General features: G+C 35.6%; 1 protein-coding gene across 8 annotated transcripts in view; it reads right to left on the reverse strand.

Annotated features, from left to right (window-relative positions):
• Window positions 1-19,849, reverse strand: part of ADGRV1 (adhesion G protein-coupled receptor V1) — a 253,088-nt gene that overhangs the window by 113,043 nt on the left and 120,196 nt on the right. For all 8 annotated transcript variants that reach the window (XM_085566958.1, XM_085566953.1, XM_085566955.1 and 5 more), the window contains 5 exons: window positions 18,800-18,984; window positions 17,986-18,235; window positions 17,683-17,822; window positions 16,550-16,710; window positions 12,120-12,220 (listed from right to left, as the gene is read on the reverse strand). In XM_085566958.1, coding sequence (XP_085423084.1) covers window positions 12,120-12,220; window positions 16,550-16,710; window positions 17,683-17,822; window positions 17,986-18,235; window positions 18,800-18,984 — 837 coding nt within the window. The remainder of the gene's footprint in view (window positions 1-12,119; window positions 12,221-16,549; window positions 16,711-17,682; window positions 17,823-17,985; window positions 18,236-18,799; window positions 18,985-19,849) is intronic.

Here is a 19,849-nt window from a genome sequence, read left to right on the forward strand (position 1 = left end):
ACCTGCTTGGTATTGAGGCAGTGGGAAAAATAGGAAGACTTGACATCACACATGACCTTTTCAGAAACAGCCAGAACACTGGTCTGTTATCAACATTGCACTGTAGAGTCTTTTATCAATAACATTAACTTCATCTTGACCACAGCCAGTACAGTATACTGAAAAGGAAACCAACACAAAGAGAAAAGCACATTGGAAGTATGACTTGTATTTCACCTATACAAACATACATACAAAAATACATAGCCTTTTATATTATCACTGTTAAAACACCTTGAGACAACATCAAATATAAAGATATTTTCTTTTTTGTCTCACTGTATATTAAACTGAGAAGTAGCCCAATTTGCTATAAATGAGGTGCAATTGTTTAGAAATTATGAATTCCTGACATTGGAAATTTCACTAGTATATGTTGTTTTATTTCTTTCCAAGCTACTGTTATTTGCAAATACTGTCAAATCTCTCATAGAATGATGACATATATCTAGGAGAGGGCATTAGATCCTTCCTAAGTATCAAACTGTCCAATCTGATTTACTAAGTAATAATGTAACTTGCTAATTTTTTGTTAGCAATAGGAAAATTAATTAGATACAGCTCTGTAGACAATGAGAATCAAAGGTGAAGGCAAGTGTAGAACAGATAAAACATTGCATGAGACTGAGAAGAATGCACCACACTGCTAATCTGAATGTCAAAACATGAGTCAAAGTGCAGTAATGACACATGCACACTTGCTAAGTTGTATAGCACATGGGTCCCTGACAGCCAAGGCCATTATGCCCCAACAGTGCAGCACAGTCATACACAAATACTGCCTGATGCTTGGAAGAAAAGTTACATCTTGTCTCGATGGACACAAATAAGCCTTGCCTCTGGATAGAACTAATTGGTTTGAGTTGGATGCTACACTATCACAGCTGTCTAGTTTGCAAGCTTAAACCAGGGCTAATTAGTGGGATCTCTGGCCTCTCTGCCTTGTACTGTGTTATAAGGCAAAGCATTGTAACAGAATTAAAATTCTTAATAAAGGTCAAAAGCAAATACAGCTCAGAAATCAGATGTGAGGAACTGCTTTACAGCAAGTGTCCGGATATACCTTATCTAGAGTTCTAGGCATAGATTGCTTATTTTATTTGTCCTTATTTTTGAAGCAAGGCTTATGTGCTTATGCAGATGAGATTAAAAAATTCTGTTAAAACACAGACATGCTGAACAACAGACAGTGATATTATTTAAGTCACCAACACGATATATGGCTAAACAAAGAGCCAAATAAGCAAAATTAGCATGTTTAAATTTTTAAGACTTCTACATAGTTCATAATAAAAAGCAAGCAGTTTAATAAATTAAGAGAAAACAGGGTATTTATTGTTTTATACTTAACTCTAAGTATTATGTATCAAAATATCCCAGAAATTTTACAGTTCTTCTGGTGTTTAACTTCATAGCTTGTAAAAAAGAACTGAAAGTTGTATTACTTCTGTTATAACTTATTCATTCCCTCATGTTCCCCTAAAATAAATGTGTTAGTTAAGAGGAAAAAAGTTCTACACTTGAGTGATCATCTCTCTTCAAGCTTCTCCTGTTTACAATTTTCAAATGTCCAAGTCCAATTGCTCTTCAGGTCTCAAAGAACAAATTCCTACCCTACTGCTAAAGCCTGCAGTATATAAATTTAAAATCACATGCCATTCTAATGTTCACTCATCAGAGTTTATTAGGTATTCAAATCATGCCTTAACTGTGTATGCCCCATTCATATGCACAACTAATGCAGACCAATGAGAAAATTCAAAGAGGACTTGTTTGTCACAAGACAAAAGCTGAGTTTGGACCTGAATGGCATCCTGCTGTAAGGTTGCATGGGAATGGAAAAGACAAGTTTCTCATGTTCGTCACCATAGCAAAGGCATTTGTAACTGAGCATATTAAAAGGAGTCCCACAAAATGAAAGAATGAGATTACAGTGTCCAGTAACAACTAGTGAACACAACTTAAAGAGTTTAAAAGGGCTGCCATTTAAATAAAAAGGAGTTGACAGAGTTAATTGGCTTAACTAAGTGCAAGAAGTTCATGTTGAGATTAGTGTGAGGAATAAGAGGAGTTGCAGGGAGGTATCAAAAGGAGAAATACTTTTTTGAGAAAGCAGCAGAGAGTCAAATCACAGCATCCAGCAGTCACTCAGTGCTAAGTGAAGACTGCTGAAGGATCAAGGAAAGAAAAAAAAAAAATACAGTATTTCAGTGTAACAAGGGTGGGAAACAGGAGGAGATGGAGAGATTGCTATAGTGAGCACAACTGTGATGTAAGTTATTGTTAAGCAGTAGCTGATAATGACTGAAGAAAGCAAAACAATGAAAATTCCACTAGCTACTGTGGAGAAAACATTACGGCCTCTCTGCTTATGAAACAAATTTTGCCTGGCAAAGGATAGTTATAGGGGTATTCTGGCCTCTGAATCACAGTAGGAGAATTCAGAAGAAATGACTCATGAATCCAGAAGGTTTCCAAGAAGCTAAACCACTAGATTAACAACGGCTTGTGTAATCACAAGTAAGAGAAGTACAAGATTACATTTCTTCAATATTAATCTATCTTGGAACACAACTGAAAACAACTTGGAAAACAACTGGCTTTACAAAAACAATAAGCATTATCCTTCACAGGCAAGATTTCAGGAAGAAATTGGAGTTAAGAACAGACGGGTAGAAGAGAGGCACCATAAACAGGTTCCCACATGTGGAAATAATGTTACAAAGAAGATAAAATATCTATTTAAATATGCACACATTCTATCTAGCTAGGCTCTATCTTTTGCTCTCTCTTTTCTCTTTAATATTTCCTGTGTTTATCTATAAAATAACTATGTACATCTCCACATGAATTTATATATGTATATCTATGTGTGCACACAAAGAGAGGTCAGTTTTTAGTCCAGTACAGTTTAGACACACTTTTAAAATATGGAAAGTTTTACATACTTTATACTTTTTCACTGACATGGTGATTCCTGAGAAATTACAACACACAGAAGATCCACAAAGCATCCTTAATGCAAGATCCATCCAATATCAGTGTACTAAAATCAGTATTTCAGTTCTGAAAGAAATTCTACAACTAGATTTTAACATTTTGAGATACTTATTCCTAAGCAGGCCTGATTAAATAAATGAGAATACTTGAAAAGTAACTTACAGTAAGTGAAAAAGTGACAGAAAATTACTAATTACTATAGCTGTAAATTCTCTCTTTTGAAACAGAAAACTTTGTCAGATGAAAAATACTTCTTAATTCAAAAAATTATCAGAGGACAATTTTCTAAGCTTTGGAAGAAATACTTTGGTAATATCTTCATTACAAATTTAACTTTAGATATCATTAGAGTGCTTGCTACAAAAAATTACAACAGAAAACAGCTTTAGGTATTAATTATTTTTTTCCTCCTACAATTCTAGGATATTAAAGTTACAGTTCTCCAAAATAACAGCAATGCCAACTGTATGTTGATGCTTCCCTCGCTACAAAGTGTAGAAGATGCAATCACAATTAGTGCAGAATTTCCTGGTTACTCTGTTTCCCACATTGGGATAGTATTCTGCCACTGATCAATTGTGAAACTTGGTACTATTTAATGGGACACCCTTATCAAGACAGCAAACTAACATCTGATATTAAGACCCACAAAACAAATAACCATCACCATGGCATCGCACAATAATTTCAAAGAGGACAATGAAAACTGATGAAGCTTGTTTCCAGTTTCTTCTATCATCTGAAATCTGCATCATTTTCACCTTCATCAATGATCTGAGATTCCACATTCACTGTGGAAAAAGTTCCCAAATTTATAGTGACAGTAGGAAATATAACACTGGAGGGATGGAAAAATACATGATTACAAAGCTCCCCAGAGCAATCCCTTAATGAAGGTTTTAAACTAACATGAACCCATTAAATAATGTCACATTTAATGAGTACTTAAATAATATCATTAATAATGGAGTAATTGGACCTTTTTACAAAAAGAAAATCTATTTAGCACTGTCATCATTTCCGACAATACAAGGTACTGAATAGTGTCTTATTCTTAGTTGTTATTACTTTCTAAACATAAATAAGCTAGAAATAATGAGTGAGACCAGCTTTTACAGAAACTGCAGCCTAACCACTTAACTTCTATTCTGTAAGAAAAACACCACATTTGTCTACCTCTGATTAGATCAGGTGGTCATATAAAATTACTATTGTGCTTTTCTTGTCTTGGAAATAACTGCAGTTTGGCCAACTGACTCAAGCAGGATGGTATGATATAGAATTTCACAGTTATAAATGCAAAGACAAAATCTACCCAAAGACAAAATCTCTAGTGAGCTTTTAGCACAGGTAATAACTTTCTCATATGACCTAAATAGTTTATCATATGTAGTTTCATATAGTTTGTTATATGAATAAAGTGAATAAAATTTAGCATTGATTTTCTAACTCTTTAAAAAAGGTCATAATTTTGACACCATGATGCTACTTAGATAAATACACCAATATAAACCAACCAAAACAAATTTTTATTTTGTTTTGTTCAGTCAAGGAAAAGGAATTTCAAAATTTGCTTTCAAATTATATGCATTATTTTGAAAGAAATAAAACCAATGCTTTTGAAAGAAATTCTAAATTCAATAAATTTCTGTCTTTTTTTTTCTCAATAAATTAAATTATAATTTAATGAAAAAAACCTAGACAGCTAAAGAAATGCATTAACTCCACTACCCAATCTAGTAACTAGTCTAGTAACTAACCTTTTTACAAAAGAAGTTTCTTAAGATGGAAATTCTGCTCAAAGGTGAATGGCTGCAAGGATCTCTGACAACTGAAGAGCATAATTAAACACAAAGATAGATTTTGTTATAAAGCTGTCTTTTATCTCTCACAGAGACCTTTAGAAAATGTTCATGTAACTGTCTCCAGTTGTCTGTAAGTATGCTGCTATATCTTGATCACAGATTATACTCAAGCACAATTTGCAATATTGTAAAAATATTTCAGAAGTAACAAATAGCAGTAACTATGAGGCAATTTTAATTATGATTTTACAAAGAACACAGACAGGTATGTAGCTGTACTTTTCAGTTATATATTTCTCATTTATGTTGTGCTGAGTCATGCAGACCTATGAAAGAGGTGGTGGGAAGACAAAAAAAAACTTCTATATATTTGGTTTAGATGACTGATGCATCTTCATGGGATGTATTCATATTGTATGCCTACTTGAGTCCTCTCTTCCCAACTTTTTTCTCACTGTGCAAGCACATCAAAAAGAAATAAAAGGCCACCTATTCCAAAGCAAAGCTTCAGTTATTACAGTTATTGTTTAAGAATTATTTTCTTTTCATTTTGATCTCAAAACCACAAATTATTTATTAACTTATTTTCAAGGCTGAATTTTCCTGATTTGAATTTGGATACAATAGAGCACAAGCCTAAAAGCCTGTGTACAGAAGTGCTACTTAACCTTGTATAACACAGTGAGAACGTTTGTACGTCCCTTGTTTCCCACTTGCTTCTACACAATAGTGGAAGACCTGTGCTTGGAATGCCTGGAACATGCAGCTTTCTACCACACCACAGACAAGAGCAGTATCTGTCCAAAACTACTGCAGGACACAATAAAATGCAAGTCTCTGGACACTGCAAGGCCCAGGTATAAATGCTGGGGGGACGGGGGAAAGGGCTAGCAATTTTCATCAGAATATTTGTCCTTCGAGTGGAACAGACATTTTGTATTCCTGGGTAAATGAGATGCTAGGTGTTCATTTGACTTAATTCTGTTTATTTACTCACAGACAGACAATCTTTAGACTTTGAATTCCTTTGCTTTCCAAGCTACTTCTTGCCAGCTGATCCACAATTATTGACTAAGGGAAGATTCCTATCTCATTTCAACTATCAAGTAAAATAATGTAGTTTATCATCTTCTGTGCACTTTCTCCCATTTCTGGTCTCTGAGACGCACATAAAATTCTACTACTATATAATTATAAAGCAAATGTTTCAACTATAGACGTTAATTTCTAATGATGCACGTTTTGTGCTTAGTTGATTTCTATTCATTCATCTATCTTTGCCAAAAAAACGTTTCAAGGTTTCTTCATTTTTTTAAAATGAAAATATGGAAATATAGCATCATGGTTTTATAAATCTTTTTTCATGGCTGAACACCATTTGGGGTTTTTCTGGCATATGAACATATAAGTTATATGCTTCTGGTTTCTGCCTCTGGCTAATATACACCCCAAACTCTTTTTTAATCATTTCACTGATTATTCATTGTCATTCCAAGTATTTAAGGTTTTCATGATAATTTTTCAGAATCTAATCAGATCTACATTAATATTAGTGTCTTTCTTTCAAATTATATTTAAAAAGATTGACATATCTTAAAAATAAAAAAAAAAGTTAAAAGTCTGTCATGTTATAACCTGTTTATTTAATTATGATAAATCTCTATAATGTCATCTTCAAAAAGCATTTTCTATACAAACAGAGAAAAATGACTGTGGGAACAAAATCAGATCTATCAGCATATAAAATTCAACCACAGCCTACTCATTATACGATCAAAAATTATTTAAGCATTAAGCATTATGATATAAAGCATTATTAAAAAACATTTTAATAATAGTTAACCACAATCATTAGCAAGTCTGTATTTATGAAAACAATATTCAGTTATTTTTAAAAACAATCAGAATCCAAGTACACTTAAAACTAAACTTGCCATAAATCTGCAAGCTTAGGCTCTGGTTTCCTATCTACAAATAATCCAATTAAGTCTTGAAAAGGACCTGTGAATCTACTGTGTATGAACACTAGCTGTCTTAAAGTTATGAAGTAGGTCATGAGAAAATTGTCAAAAATGGGAAAAAAGACCCCTTTAAAACTTAATTGCATGTGGATGCAAGCAAAGTGACAGTAGTGGAGAAAGAACAGAACTTAAAATGTCAATGGTTAGTATAATTTTAATTAGCTGTAAAGGAAAACTATTGAAGTGCTATTGCTCCTAAAATCCTACAGATTTTTTGCTCTGAAAGATAAGCTAAATTGAGAATGTTTTGGAAACTTCATATTAACACAGCACAGCTGTTGCTATGGACTGAATTTATGGGTAACAGCAACTGCTGCTGTCCTTCTCTCCATCAATGCAGGTTTGAGGAAAGTCTTCAGCAGGGAAAAGAGCAACAGGAGATGTGCTAATTAGGAGAAATAATAGATAACTACATTTTTAATTAAAGCAGAATGGCACACATGAGAGGAAAGAACAAAGGCTGATGAAGAAAGGAGGCATAAAATATGAGAAATGTTGAAAATGTTGAGAAAATACATGAAGCATGAAATAGAGAGAGGCAGCAGTATAACCTGCTTCACAGTAAGGCACTAAGAACAGCAGTGAATAGGCAAACTGGGAATGTTTCTATCTGTTCCACTGTGACTGTGGTCCCCAGCTGCTTGTGATGTTGGGAAAAAGTAGAGCTAAACTAAAAAAGAGTTGGAAGGCATTAGCTGATACAAATTTCATATTATTATACTTTGAAGTGATAAACAGAACATTTGAGTGTTTGTAGTGAGGACAGGAGGTGTGAGGTAATACAGCAGCATTCTAACATATGTTATAGCATTGCTCATATATCTGAGTTCTGGCAAACCCTAGGAGATAATCTATAAAAACCCTAACAGCTTGTGCATAACACTACATGGGGCTCAACATGACAAAAATGAACAACGGTACTAGAAGTAAAATCCCTACAAGTAGCCAAAGTAGAAATATATGAGTACTTCCATAGTGCTAGATTATCAGCAAAAGACCAAAATCCTGTGCTGGCAGACGAAAACAAATAACTTAAAATTTAAATTGAATATTTCCTATTTATTTCTTACACTCACTTACTTGGCCACAACTACTATCCTCCTTTCATAGGATATAGGTTTTTCAGAGGCTTCTACATCTCCTCACTCCCTAGACAGAGATCATAAAGACAATCCCTTAGAGCATTTCCAGAGCCTTTTACTTTTGTCTGAGCTTTAGCTCTAAGATTCTGCGGATGGCATCATCATATCAAATCTCTTGGAGCCGTGGCAGCTTGATGGAGCTCACGTGCAAATTGACTCCCTCTGCTGGAGAAAAGGGAAATATTCTCCAATAAGGAGTTAATGAGTAGTCTGCTCCTAACCAGAAATCCAAGTGAACAAGTAATGATCTGCTGTTGTTTTATGGTAGCAGTCCTTCCTCACTGTTTAACTGTGCATAATATATATTCTAATGATTGGGTAGCCCATTTCTCCAGGTAAGGATTTCTTGACTCTCAGATTCTGAAGGACCTCGTACTCCTTATCTAACACCTAAGGAAACCTGATATCTATCTATCTATCTATCTATCTATCTATCTATCTATCTATCTATCTATCTATCTATCTATCTATCCATCCATCCATCCTTCCATCCATTCATCTATCATCTTTAAAATGTGTGCATATATACACGATTAATGTATACAATTTATAAAGCCATTGAAATCTTGACATAGATTACAATCTGTTCTCCTGATTAGCTCCAGCTTTGACTGATTCTTTGGATATTGCAAACTCAAAAATCGAAACTTAGAGTAACAGAGCTGGGCCTAAAAATCCTCACTGATCAGAAAATGTATTGCATTGCTATAAAAGCATTCAATTTGTGTTAGTCCACTCTGAAATTGTCTTTTATTTAAATCCTATTACCAAATATTTCTACTTATGATTACATTGAATCTGCTTTTGAAAGAAGCTGCATGAACTGTGATCTAAAATGGGCACCAGTTCTGGATCATTGTATACAGTTATTTTCTATTTCCTCTGTGTCCTCTCAAATCTTATGAGTAAGCATTGTAATCATCAGCATTATTTACTGCTGTCATGTTACAGGAAGGAAATCAAGAGCAAGAAAATTTCAGGCCTAGTTTTCTTCAAAGAAATATTCCCATACTCTAGGAAACTGGGCTCTAACTTTAAAGTAAAGCATTTCCCAGCTTCTTCAGAAACAGTCCTTTAACTAGGATTTCCCAGGAACTGACTAAAAGGCTGAGGCTTACCATAAGGGAATACTGAATTAAAATCAAAAATTTTCTCTACTGCCAGGAGAGGGGCAGGTATTCAGTCACTCACTGTCACAAATTGTCTCTATGGTGAATGGTATAGAGAATCACTCTAGACACCTCATTTTGAAACACGCTTTGGAAGCTCCCCCTATCCAGGTATATATGTCAATTTCATTTGGTCTTTGATTATGTGTAGGAGAAACTAAGAATTTCCTTATTTTGGAAGAGAGGGGTTCAGATTAAAACAGTACAGCAAAAGCACCATTTCACTGTTTCTGTAAAGCTTTCACTTTTATAGCATGGCAGAAGCTACAATCTCTATGATCATTGATTCATTCATTCATTCATTCATATTGTGCTCCTTCATCATCCCTTGGAGATTTTATCACATCTTTAAAATTTGTCTTCTGGCAGAATTGTTTGAGTCTGAAAGAGTCCCAATAATAAAGCAACAATTCTACCAAGAATGCAATTTTTTATAACTTTTATAATTTTTAAATAAATGTTTAATTATTTTTTAAAAGAAGATGGTATGCACTATTGCTTTTTGAAAAACATAACTGACATGTATGTTTGTGTTTCTGCTCAGGTTGAATAAAACAATTTTCAAATATTTAAACAGAGTAATATAATTCTTGATCATGCATTTCCATCAAAATCAGTACTAGGATCAACTTGGCCTGGCAGTTTGGTAGTTATTTCAGTGAAGGGTGATGATGCTAAGTGCATCATAGTAGTGTATAAGAAGCTTGAGGACAGGATAAATTAGAAAATACTAATTTTTGGTTTGACAAAAATAGGATGAGACATTTTTATTTGACTGGCCTTTAATTTTGTTTTGCTCATAAGAATAGAAGGCCATCTGTACACAGCAATTGCTGTAAACAGACTACGAATGTTCAAACATTCCAGAGAAGTGGCTACTGCATATAGGCAAAGCAGCTTACAAAAAGACTAAACAGATAATTTAGAATATGTTAATGTAATTTTTAATACTCAGCATGTACTGTGGAAATGGCGCCTGAAATTAAATGTGGACAAGATGTACCAAGCTGAGTATACACAAACAAGCCATGTACAAAGTGCTTATTCGTGCATTCTGCCAGGGAATTCTCAGGCAAAGCATGGTAGCCATAACAATGATTCCTATTAAGACTGAAATCTAGGTTTATAGCTCTGAAAAAAAAAAATGTTATTGACTAATATGACAGTATTGTGAAGTATGTTCTCATACTACTTAAATTTCTTTGAATACTCAAAAATTCATGGAAATTTGCTCCGAAACTGAAAATTTCAGCCCAGCAATTTTTTCCTTCATGCATTTAGGGTATTGTTACATGAACTTATTCTTGAAAGGAATAAAAAGTGTTTTATAAATATCTAGGCTTTTATGTTTTTCCAATAAGCTCCACCAAACACATGGTGAAACATCTACTCTTGGATGATTCTTACATGCTCCATTAATGCTGGCAGCCCTGGACATACCAAGAATGAAATGAAGGTTGATTGTTACAAATCACCACTCCCCATCACTGCATCACTGATGAAGAAATGAGCTTTTGCCAGCAACTACAAAGCAGGCACAGCCTTGGAACAGCAACTTTCTGAGCAATGTGCTCAAAAGATTTGACTGCCATCTACAGACATGAGTAACTACTGCACTCGTAGCAATTCAAAAAGAGCCCCAAAACCACAAACCTAATAAACACCCAGTGCGGATATTAGATGAAAACTAATTATTCATGTATGTATAAAACAGTGAAGCTACCACAAAAAGATTCCCAGTTGGGTTTTTTTGGGGGGGGTTTTGTTGTTTCGGTTTTGGGGTTTTTTTCTCATTAAAAATATAAACACATAGAAATACCAGCTTCCTTCATTCTCTAAAGTGGCCTGAGAGCTAATAGTTTCAAATCCAGTTTCTCGTAGTGCCTAAAGATTAGTAGAGAAAATTGAAAATACTAGAATTTTCCTTGCATTTAAACTATGAAGTACTTGTTTTCATGTAGTAAATTCTCAGTTAAAACTGTATTAAATAGCTTCTCTCATACAGAGTCATGAGTTAGCAAACTCATTAAATTTTCCATTACACTGTGAATTTCTTATCATATGTACAGTGACCAAATGCATGTACAGGGATACAGTTGTACATACATCATCAACATAGAGTTTTCTGTTAAATTTTGGCTACCTAATCAGGCTAGTTCACAACAGGCCAACACAGGCAACTGTGTAAAGATTTTCTTTCAGCTGTTCATAACAGTTAGCACAGTAGTTCAGTTCTCCCTTGTCAAACACTCTCTTTTCAGTCTGGACTTAAAAACACTTTACTTTTTCTGACAACTGCTGCCAAATTGTCTTTACTTCTTCTCTGAACTAGCTCACTGGCTAAGCAGTTACCCTGCTAAAATCCTCTTTCAAAAATTTTGTTTTAAACATTGAAAATCATTGCATGGCAAAAGGAAAAGAGATCAGGAGGGTGATGTATTTCAAGGATTGAGGATGAAAGACAAAATTACTTAGAACCATACAAATTGTACTTCTATAATTAAAATTATTACATTCACACCACATGGAACTGTTTTCAATAATTATTCCTCAGAGATCAGAATTACATAAAAAAGTTAATATGTAGTGTATTTAAACAAAAAAACAGGTCACAGGCAGAAAGGCCTGTGGGCCTAAACAGAAGATAACTTTCAAAACCCTTCAAAAGTCAGAACTGAGCACAGCATTCCACACATGGGACTATCTTCTCACATTGCTATATCATCCATCAGTCTTCATTAGGTATTCTCAGACAGTGTGTAATTTCACTTGAGTTCCCAAAACAAGATTAATTTTAAGTGTCATATGTTGAAACTTTACACTTTCCAAAAACATTTTCCTTTACACTGATGAATATCTGTTCAGACATGGCCATGAAAATGAATAAAAGGAAGGCAAACAGTTACTTACTCTACATTTTGAGACTTCAGCCTTTTTTCTTACCTGAGTACCCAAACAAGCAGCCATCATATGAGTGAGAAGTTTAGCTGCAAACATGGCACACCTGGTGCAGAAAAGGTGGGAGATGATAGCCAAAGTGAAACCTACACAGAAATGGTAATGAAAACAGTAAAAAAAAAAAGGCATACTTAAGTTTAGGCTAATAAACTATTCTGCATTATCCAGCAGATGTTTCTCAAAGGTGCAGATAGCCTAAAAAAAAAAAAAAAAACCAACCAAAAATACCTTACAGAGAGAGTACGATCATTTTGGTTCACACTGGAATTACTCTTGAGATTATTTCAAATACTAACATGTATTTAAGGTTCCCATAGGCTTGGGAGCTAAAATAATTTCATAATGTAAAGAAGCAATTTTTGAAAAGTATTTCTTTGGTGTCCCTTTCTGCGTGATATAGGTGATTATAATAATAGTTATATACAAAGGTAAAAGTTCAGTTTTCACATTAGTGCTTCCAAAAAATGTTTTTAGAAACAGTCACATAAAAAATGTTTCTGCTGGGTAGCACTATTTTAGCAGATAGCTATAACCTTCTAAATGCCAGTCTCCCATTTCATCTGTGTTGAGCATAGAAATTCGTTATAGCAGTAGTCAGGAGGTATGAAACCACTTTTCGTTTCACTAATCAATTATAAACATGAACACAACAAAGGCCCCTGAATTACCAATAAGTAGTTCCTGGGAAAAGGACTATAGGGAAGTTAAGCCATCAAGAAAAACACTGCTAAATCTCAGAATTCACTGGAGTTAATTGTGCACTTTCACACCTCAGTCAGGGCAGGAATTTGGGTAATTAAGTCAGACCTTTTATGTTGGTCTTGAGATTGAGTATTTGTTCAGCTACCAGTATTTGTAAGAACTGAGTAAAATAAATTATTCTGAAAAGTATTATTTCTAAGAATTTCAAAATTACTTAGTGATATTTATACAACCATCTACACAGTCTCTATTATTTTTTTTATATTCTTCACACCCATATGGAAATATATATGAAAATATATGAAAAATATCCTTATGTCTGTTAAAAGTAAAGCAGTTTGTTACTTAAAATATTCATTTAAATCTAGTAATATGTATCATCACATAAGTAAGCATCTTCAACAAGCCAAAAAACTGAAAGGCATTGGAAAGCAATTGCCTCAAGTTCAAAGTAAACCATTAACCAAGCTCAACTACTTTTCTTTTTAAAATACATTTTTATAACATATACTATAAGTGACTAGTTCTGAACAATGATCTGCATTTTTACTGATTCCAATTCAGCAAAATGTTTTCTAAGCTTTTGCATATTTTTTCTTCAGTTTGTATAGCATTTTGCATTTTACATAATTACTTGTTTTTTTCTGTAATCCAGTAATTGTATTTTAAAACCTGTTTATTTATATGTGCTAAAATATCTTTTTTTTATTGTTAAATATAGCCATCAATTTGTGTGGAGCAGGTAAAAAACCGAGAGATTTTTCCTCTTTCTTTGGCTTCATTTTCTTGGCTGACGTTTTAAAAACATTAAGGAGCCTAGATTTAATCTGTTAGGGCAGTTTGCTTGGAAGGGATACATAAGTTATTGAGCTGCTTACACAATTTTTGTTATTCATATAGTGATGATCTAATATAGAAGTCATAAACCTCACAAGAAACACACCCAGGCCCCCATTTAATGGGGTTAAAGTTAGTCAAGAAATCCATTTAGCATTTTTCTTAATAAGCCCATTAATCTTAGTGCCTATAAATGCAAGAGTTAATTTCCAACCTAAATAATTCTGTGATTCTAGGAAAATGTACTTCAATTTGTGATTGCTGCAACATAATAATAAACCATCTGCAATCTGAAACGCTCCTTCAGAAGCCAAGTTGAGTTCCGAACTCGGATCCCCTGCTTCCTGCCTTGAATTTTGTGATTTATGCTGTTACTTATAGGTTAAACTCAGGGTTTTTCCCCAAGATCTTGGGCAGCAATAAGGCAGCAGAGTGTAGTGGAATCTATCTCCCCTGAGTTAACATTTCTGAGTGTAAATTCCAGCTAAAAGTGTTTTGGTTGTTTTTCCCACCAACTTGACTAGATTCAGCAACGGCTTACAAACAACAGCCTGCTGCTGCTGCCAGCAAAAGTGTGCTAAGTCCAAACAGAAGCGCCCAAGAAGGACCCATCTGTCCAGACCCCTGGCTGCAGGGAGTATCTGAGCCTGGGGGCAGTACCAGAGGACAGTGCAAAAGGTACCTGTGCATGGTGTGAGCCTGTGAATGATCTGCTCTGTCTGGTAGCAGAGCTTAAGTAAGAGGTGGAAAGGCTAAGGAATATTAGGGAGAGCAAAAGAGAAATTGACTGGTGGAGTTACAGCCTTGCAATCCTCAGAGAAGCTTGGCAGGAGTCAGAGGAGCCCCGTCCCTCTTACCATCAGGCAGAAAGAGGAGACCTAGCAGACAGGGGCAATAGAAATTACTCAGAGAGGTAGCAAAATTCCCCCCTAACCCTCATCACTTTCTCAGGTGCCCCTACAGAATAGGTACGAGGCCCTGAGTCCACAGGCTCAGGCTCATAAACAAAAAAATCTGTCTGGAGAGTCTCCCAGATGCACTTTGTCTGTCAGATGGATCACAACCTCAGGACATTAAGAATAAAAGAAGGGTAGTTGTAGTAAGTGACTCCCTTCTGAGGGGAACTGAGGGCCTTGTATGTCACCCAGACCCATCCCACAGGGAAATCTGCTGCCCTCCTGAGGCCCAGGTATGGGATATACACGGGAGACTCCCTGAACTAATTCAGCCCTCTGATTATTACCCACTGCTGAATGTCCATGTTGGCAGTGATGAGGCTGACAAGAAGGGTACAAGGTCATTTCAAAGGACATCAGGGCTCTGGACTGATTGGTTGGTGGGCCAGGAGCACAGGTGTGGTTCTGTGCAGTTCCTTCAGGAGCAGGGATGAATGATAAAAGGAATAGGAAAACCCACATTATCACTGAATGGTTTAAGGGCTGGTGCCATTAGAGGAATTTTGGTTTTTCTACCATGGGCAATTTTTACAGCACCAGGCATGCTTGAGTCAGATGGGCTCCATCTGTCCAGCAAGGGCAAGAGGATTCTAGCTGATGAGTTGGCAGGGCTGATTGAGAGCACTTTAAACTGGGTTTGAAGGGGGAAAGGGATGAAACCAGGCACTCCAGAGATGAGCCCAAGGGTGCTAAGCTGAATCAGCAGCACAGCTGAAGTGCATGTACACTGATGCACACAGTGTGGGTAACAGACAAGGAGCTGGAAGCTACGGTACAGCAGGAAAGCAATGACATAGTCACCATCACAGAAATGTGGCAGGATAACTTGCAGGACTGGAGCACTGCACAAGCTCTTCACAAGAGACAGGGGAGGGAGAAGAGGTGGAGGTGTGGCTCTATATGTTAGGAAGGCTCTGAACACCATGGAACTGGAGATTAATGACAGTAAGATCAAGTGCTATGGGTGAGAATCAGGGAAAGGCCAACAAGGCTGACATCCTAGTCAGGGCTGGGACTCTCCTACAGACCACCCAACCAGGATGAAGAGAGGGATGTATTATTATATAAGCAGCTGGAGGATGATTCAAGATAGTCAGCCCTTGTTCTTGTAGGAGATTTAACCTGCCAGGCATCTGCTGGGAACTGCACACAGTGGAAAAGAGGCAGTCTAGGGGCTCTTGGAGTGTATAGAGGAAAGCTTCTTGTCACAGCTGGTGAGCAAGCCTGCCAGGGGTGGGGCTCTGCTGGACCTGCTGTTTGCAAACAGAGAGGAGCTGGTGGGAGATATGGTGGTCAGAGGCCATCTAGGGCACAATGACCATGAAATAATAGATTTCTTAATATTCAGTAAAACAAGGATATTGAAACTTCAATAAAACCTGAATTCCAGAGGGTGGAATTCAGGATGCTGTTTTGGAGAGCACCTTGGGAAAGCCCTCAAAAGCAAAGGAATCCAGGAAAGTGCATATACTTCAAGAAAAAAATCTTGAAGACATAGGAGCAGGCTGCCCCTGTGTGCCAAGAGCCAGCAGGGATGGGAATGGGCTGCCCAGAGAGGTGGTGGAATCACCACCCTTGGATGTATTTAAGAAGGGACATTAGAACATAGATATGGCATGCAGTGCAAGATAGTGTTAGGTCATAGGTTGAACTCAATGACCTCAAAAATCTTTTCCAACCTAGCAGATTATGCAATATTTCTATTTCTATACTTGACATTTTTTTCCAGTGGCAAAATTTGTCAGTGTGCAAATACCAGACAAGGTGGCACCTTTATCAACATGACATTAGTTAGCATTCTTTCAATAGTCCTCTAAATAAAATTATTGTCATCAGCTACCAAAAACATTAATAATCAATCAACCAGTTTTACTGGTCATCAGTTGTTATTAATGAGAAAACTGTCTTAAATGAACTGACCTGAAATAGAGATGAATCCAGAAGAAAAGAAAGCCTCGTTGTATGAAGACAAGTTATCTGTTTGGGCATAAACCGCATAAATGGACATATGAGAACAGGAGCATTCCACATAAGCTGATGTCTCATCAACCACTTTGCAGAACCCACTGTTGGACAGCCAGCTGCAAAACAACAGTTTCACAAAGTTGGAAATGGACTTGTGTAATTCACATTGTAAGGAAGCTTAAAAATTTTTGTTGTATTCCTTAAACTATTGCAGAGGTGTTTTCTGTAATCTTTTGTGTGCAGTGCTCAGAATAGCACATTTACATTAGATTAAAATATTGTTTATAGTTTTTTAATGTTCTTTTTAAAATTTTTGTAAATGTATTGTAATTAACTTTTTTTCACTAGACAATTTTTGTGGCAATGTTTTTAAAATTTCTGCTAGATTTCTAGGTCTGTTTGACTTTTCAGTTTGTCACTTTATTTGCTCAACATCGTATCCTGTTATGGAGAACATTTTATACTGCTCTTTTTATGGTTTGAAACTAAATTCAGGGTTTTTTTTGGGTTTTTTTTGGTTTTTATTGGGGTTTGTTTCAGTATTGCTAAAGTGGTTTGGAAAAAGGATAAGGCATACCACAGGTGATATCCTAAGCCATTTCTATGGGAAATTGTGCATAGATAGAAGGAAAGCAAAGAGGTAGATTGTGGTGCATCTCCTCCTGAAGGGCAATCATTTGTATTAGCTGCAGGCTGATATCATGCAGTTGGTCTAATGAAATTGATTCTAAATCAACTAGACTTCAATGGGTTACAGAACATAATTATCTCCACATCATTAACACATTCATCGATGCAATTCTGGGATTTATGGCCTGTCACTGTAACCTAATGCATCATTATGCAATCTAAATAGTATTTTGATGAAAAAGGGCAGAAGTATGAGAAATATCTGGGCTTGAATAACTACTCATTTTATTATAAGAAAAGTTTTATGTACTCATAAAATGGCCAGAAAAATTAAGGAAAAAAGACATTAAATGGATCAACTTTATATTTGCAAATTATTTCAGTGGCATTATCACATTTTGCACAAATACACGGGTTCACAGTAGAAAATGGAAAACTAAATACAATAATAAAATGACCTTTCAGCAGCTTTATTCCAGAGGAGACATAGAGATTTCTGTGGAACAATCCGACTTCCTTCAGCATAAATACGATAAATTACTTTGCTATCATCTTTCAAAGGCTGTGAACTCTGACCCCTCAAGCTCATTGAAAAAACCTGAAGAAAATGTAAAGCTACATTTAATATTAAGATTCAACACAGTTGAATCAGAGACAGCACATTTTAATCAGAGACAAGCATAACGCACTTACTATGTTTTGAGCAATATCTAGATTAAAACTAATTATTTGGGAAAAAAAAAATTGCATTATCTTCAAACCTTGTTCTTCAGGGCAAGTTCTTTATCTCCAGTAAGGAACCACTGCTGACTGCTGTATTCTGTGAACTGTATGGATTCACAGTTCCCTTCTTGGGGAAATGACAATACTATAGACACCTCTAGTAGATTTTCAGGTACTTGAATAGAATCTCCATCTTTTCCACTAAATCTATGTCCATTGATTTGCTGAGGAAACCAGTTGTGAGCCATTATTGCAATATATGGGCAGCTATCAAGGATATTTTTGCCTCTGTGGAAATGGAAAAGCAATAGTGCTGGTAAGTGGGATCAAACTTCACTATTCATCACATAACAACACTAAAAGATATTTGTGATTTGTTAGTTCTTTATTAATGCATCATTTTTAGGCTTGTGATATTTAATTAGCACACTGTTTCAGTTTCTGTGGAAAAAAAAATGCCAGTAGAAATTTTGAGTTGATAACTTTCATCTAAGGTTTAGAACACAGCTCTGAATCATACAATCACATATTATTTTCTTAGCAAGAATAATGAATATTTTTCCAGGCAATATTTGAGCTAACGGTGGGTCAATACATACCAGATCTCCTGACTGATATTCCCATATCTACCCCATTCCAAAGTAACAGTTATGTGTTACAGCTAGTTTTACAAAGCACTATATATATGGGCAATATGATACAGTGTTTTATATGATCATGACACTTTAACAACAGTCACATATGAGTAACATACTAGATAGAAGTTCCTTTTCTGAAAATGTAATTTAGATTTTCTATATTGGTAAATTGTCATGTATTTACAGAACATATTATGAATTCAAGCTTACTAACCTTTCTCCTGGTGATCCACACTTTAGCCCAGTCAACAGAGAAAAAGCAAACTTCTCAGTCACCTCAGCAAGTAGGCTATATCCTTGTGTGTCCTTGCGTTTTGGGCTAGCCAGAGCACAGAGTATCTCATAGAAAAGACTTCTACATTTATCAGTGAGTAACAGCTTTTCACCTACACCTGCAACCTAATGTGAGGAGAAGAAATCAAACAATATTTTACACAAAGGATTCTGCTTGTAACATTTCCTCATAGTCAATGGTTTAGTGATATCTTTGCTATGATTCCAATATTCATTCTGAAAGTTCAGAAACCTTTTCCCAACTCCTGAGCACTGTTTCTAAGGCCTAAGACACAGTCTGTCAAAACTACATAAAGATATGCTTACTAGATTTGATTACTAAAGAAAGGATGTGGCATTTTTCATTGTTTCACAAACCAAAGATTGTTGAGTCCTGAGAAATTTTTAAATTATTTTCTCTGTTTTCTGTGTGGCAATGATCAAAAATGAATGGATATTGTTATAATGATTTGTATCTAGATATTTAGAAGTTTTCCAGCTTCTATGCATTATTCCAAGAGTCCAGAAGAGACAGAATGCCATAAAACTAATCTATAATTTTCATAGAAATTAGAGCAATGCTTGAGCACTCAGCTACCCTGAGAACCCAATTCCCCAAGCTACTAGAGGAAAAAAGACTGATGCTTGGTTAAGACTACAGTAGACTCCAGCTGGCCCAGGTAGGATTTTCTTGTTTCTTAACTGCAGTCCACTTAGAGATACAACCAGGAGTTGTGCCAGGCCTAAAAGCAACAACGGTGTTACCCAAGAGTCAAGAAAACATAATAAGCTCTATGAAATACAGCACCAAAAGGAGAATTTCAGAGTAGAAAATCTAGAGCTATAAGTATGTATGCAAAATTAACACTGATGGCTCATTTCAACCTATTTGATTTCTGATTTCTTGCCACCTCCTAACTAGTGGCAGACAAACTCCTTCCTTGATTGTGGAACTTCACAATTTCCACTTTTGCAGTCTGTGCTTCTGAGT

Source organism: Lonchura striata, chromosome Z (assembly GCF_050655825.1).
Source record: "Lonchura striata isolate lonStrDom1 chromosome Z, ASM5065582v1, whole genome shotgun sequence".
NCBI classification, from domain to species: Eukaryota; Metazoa; Chordata; class Aves; order Passeriformes; family Estrildidae; genus Lonchura; species Lonchura striata.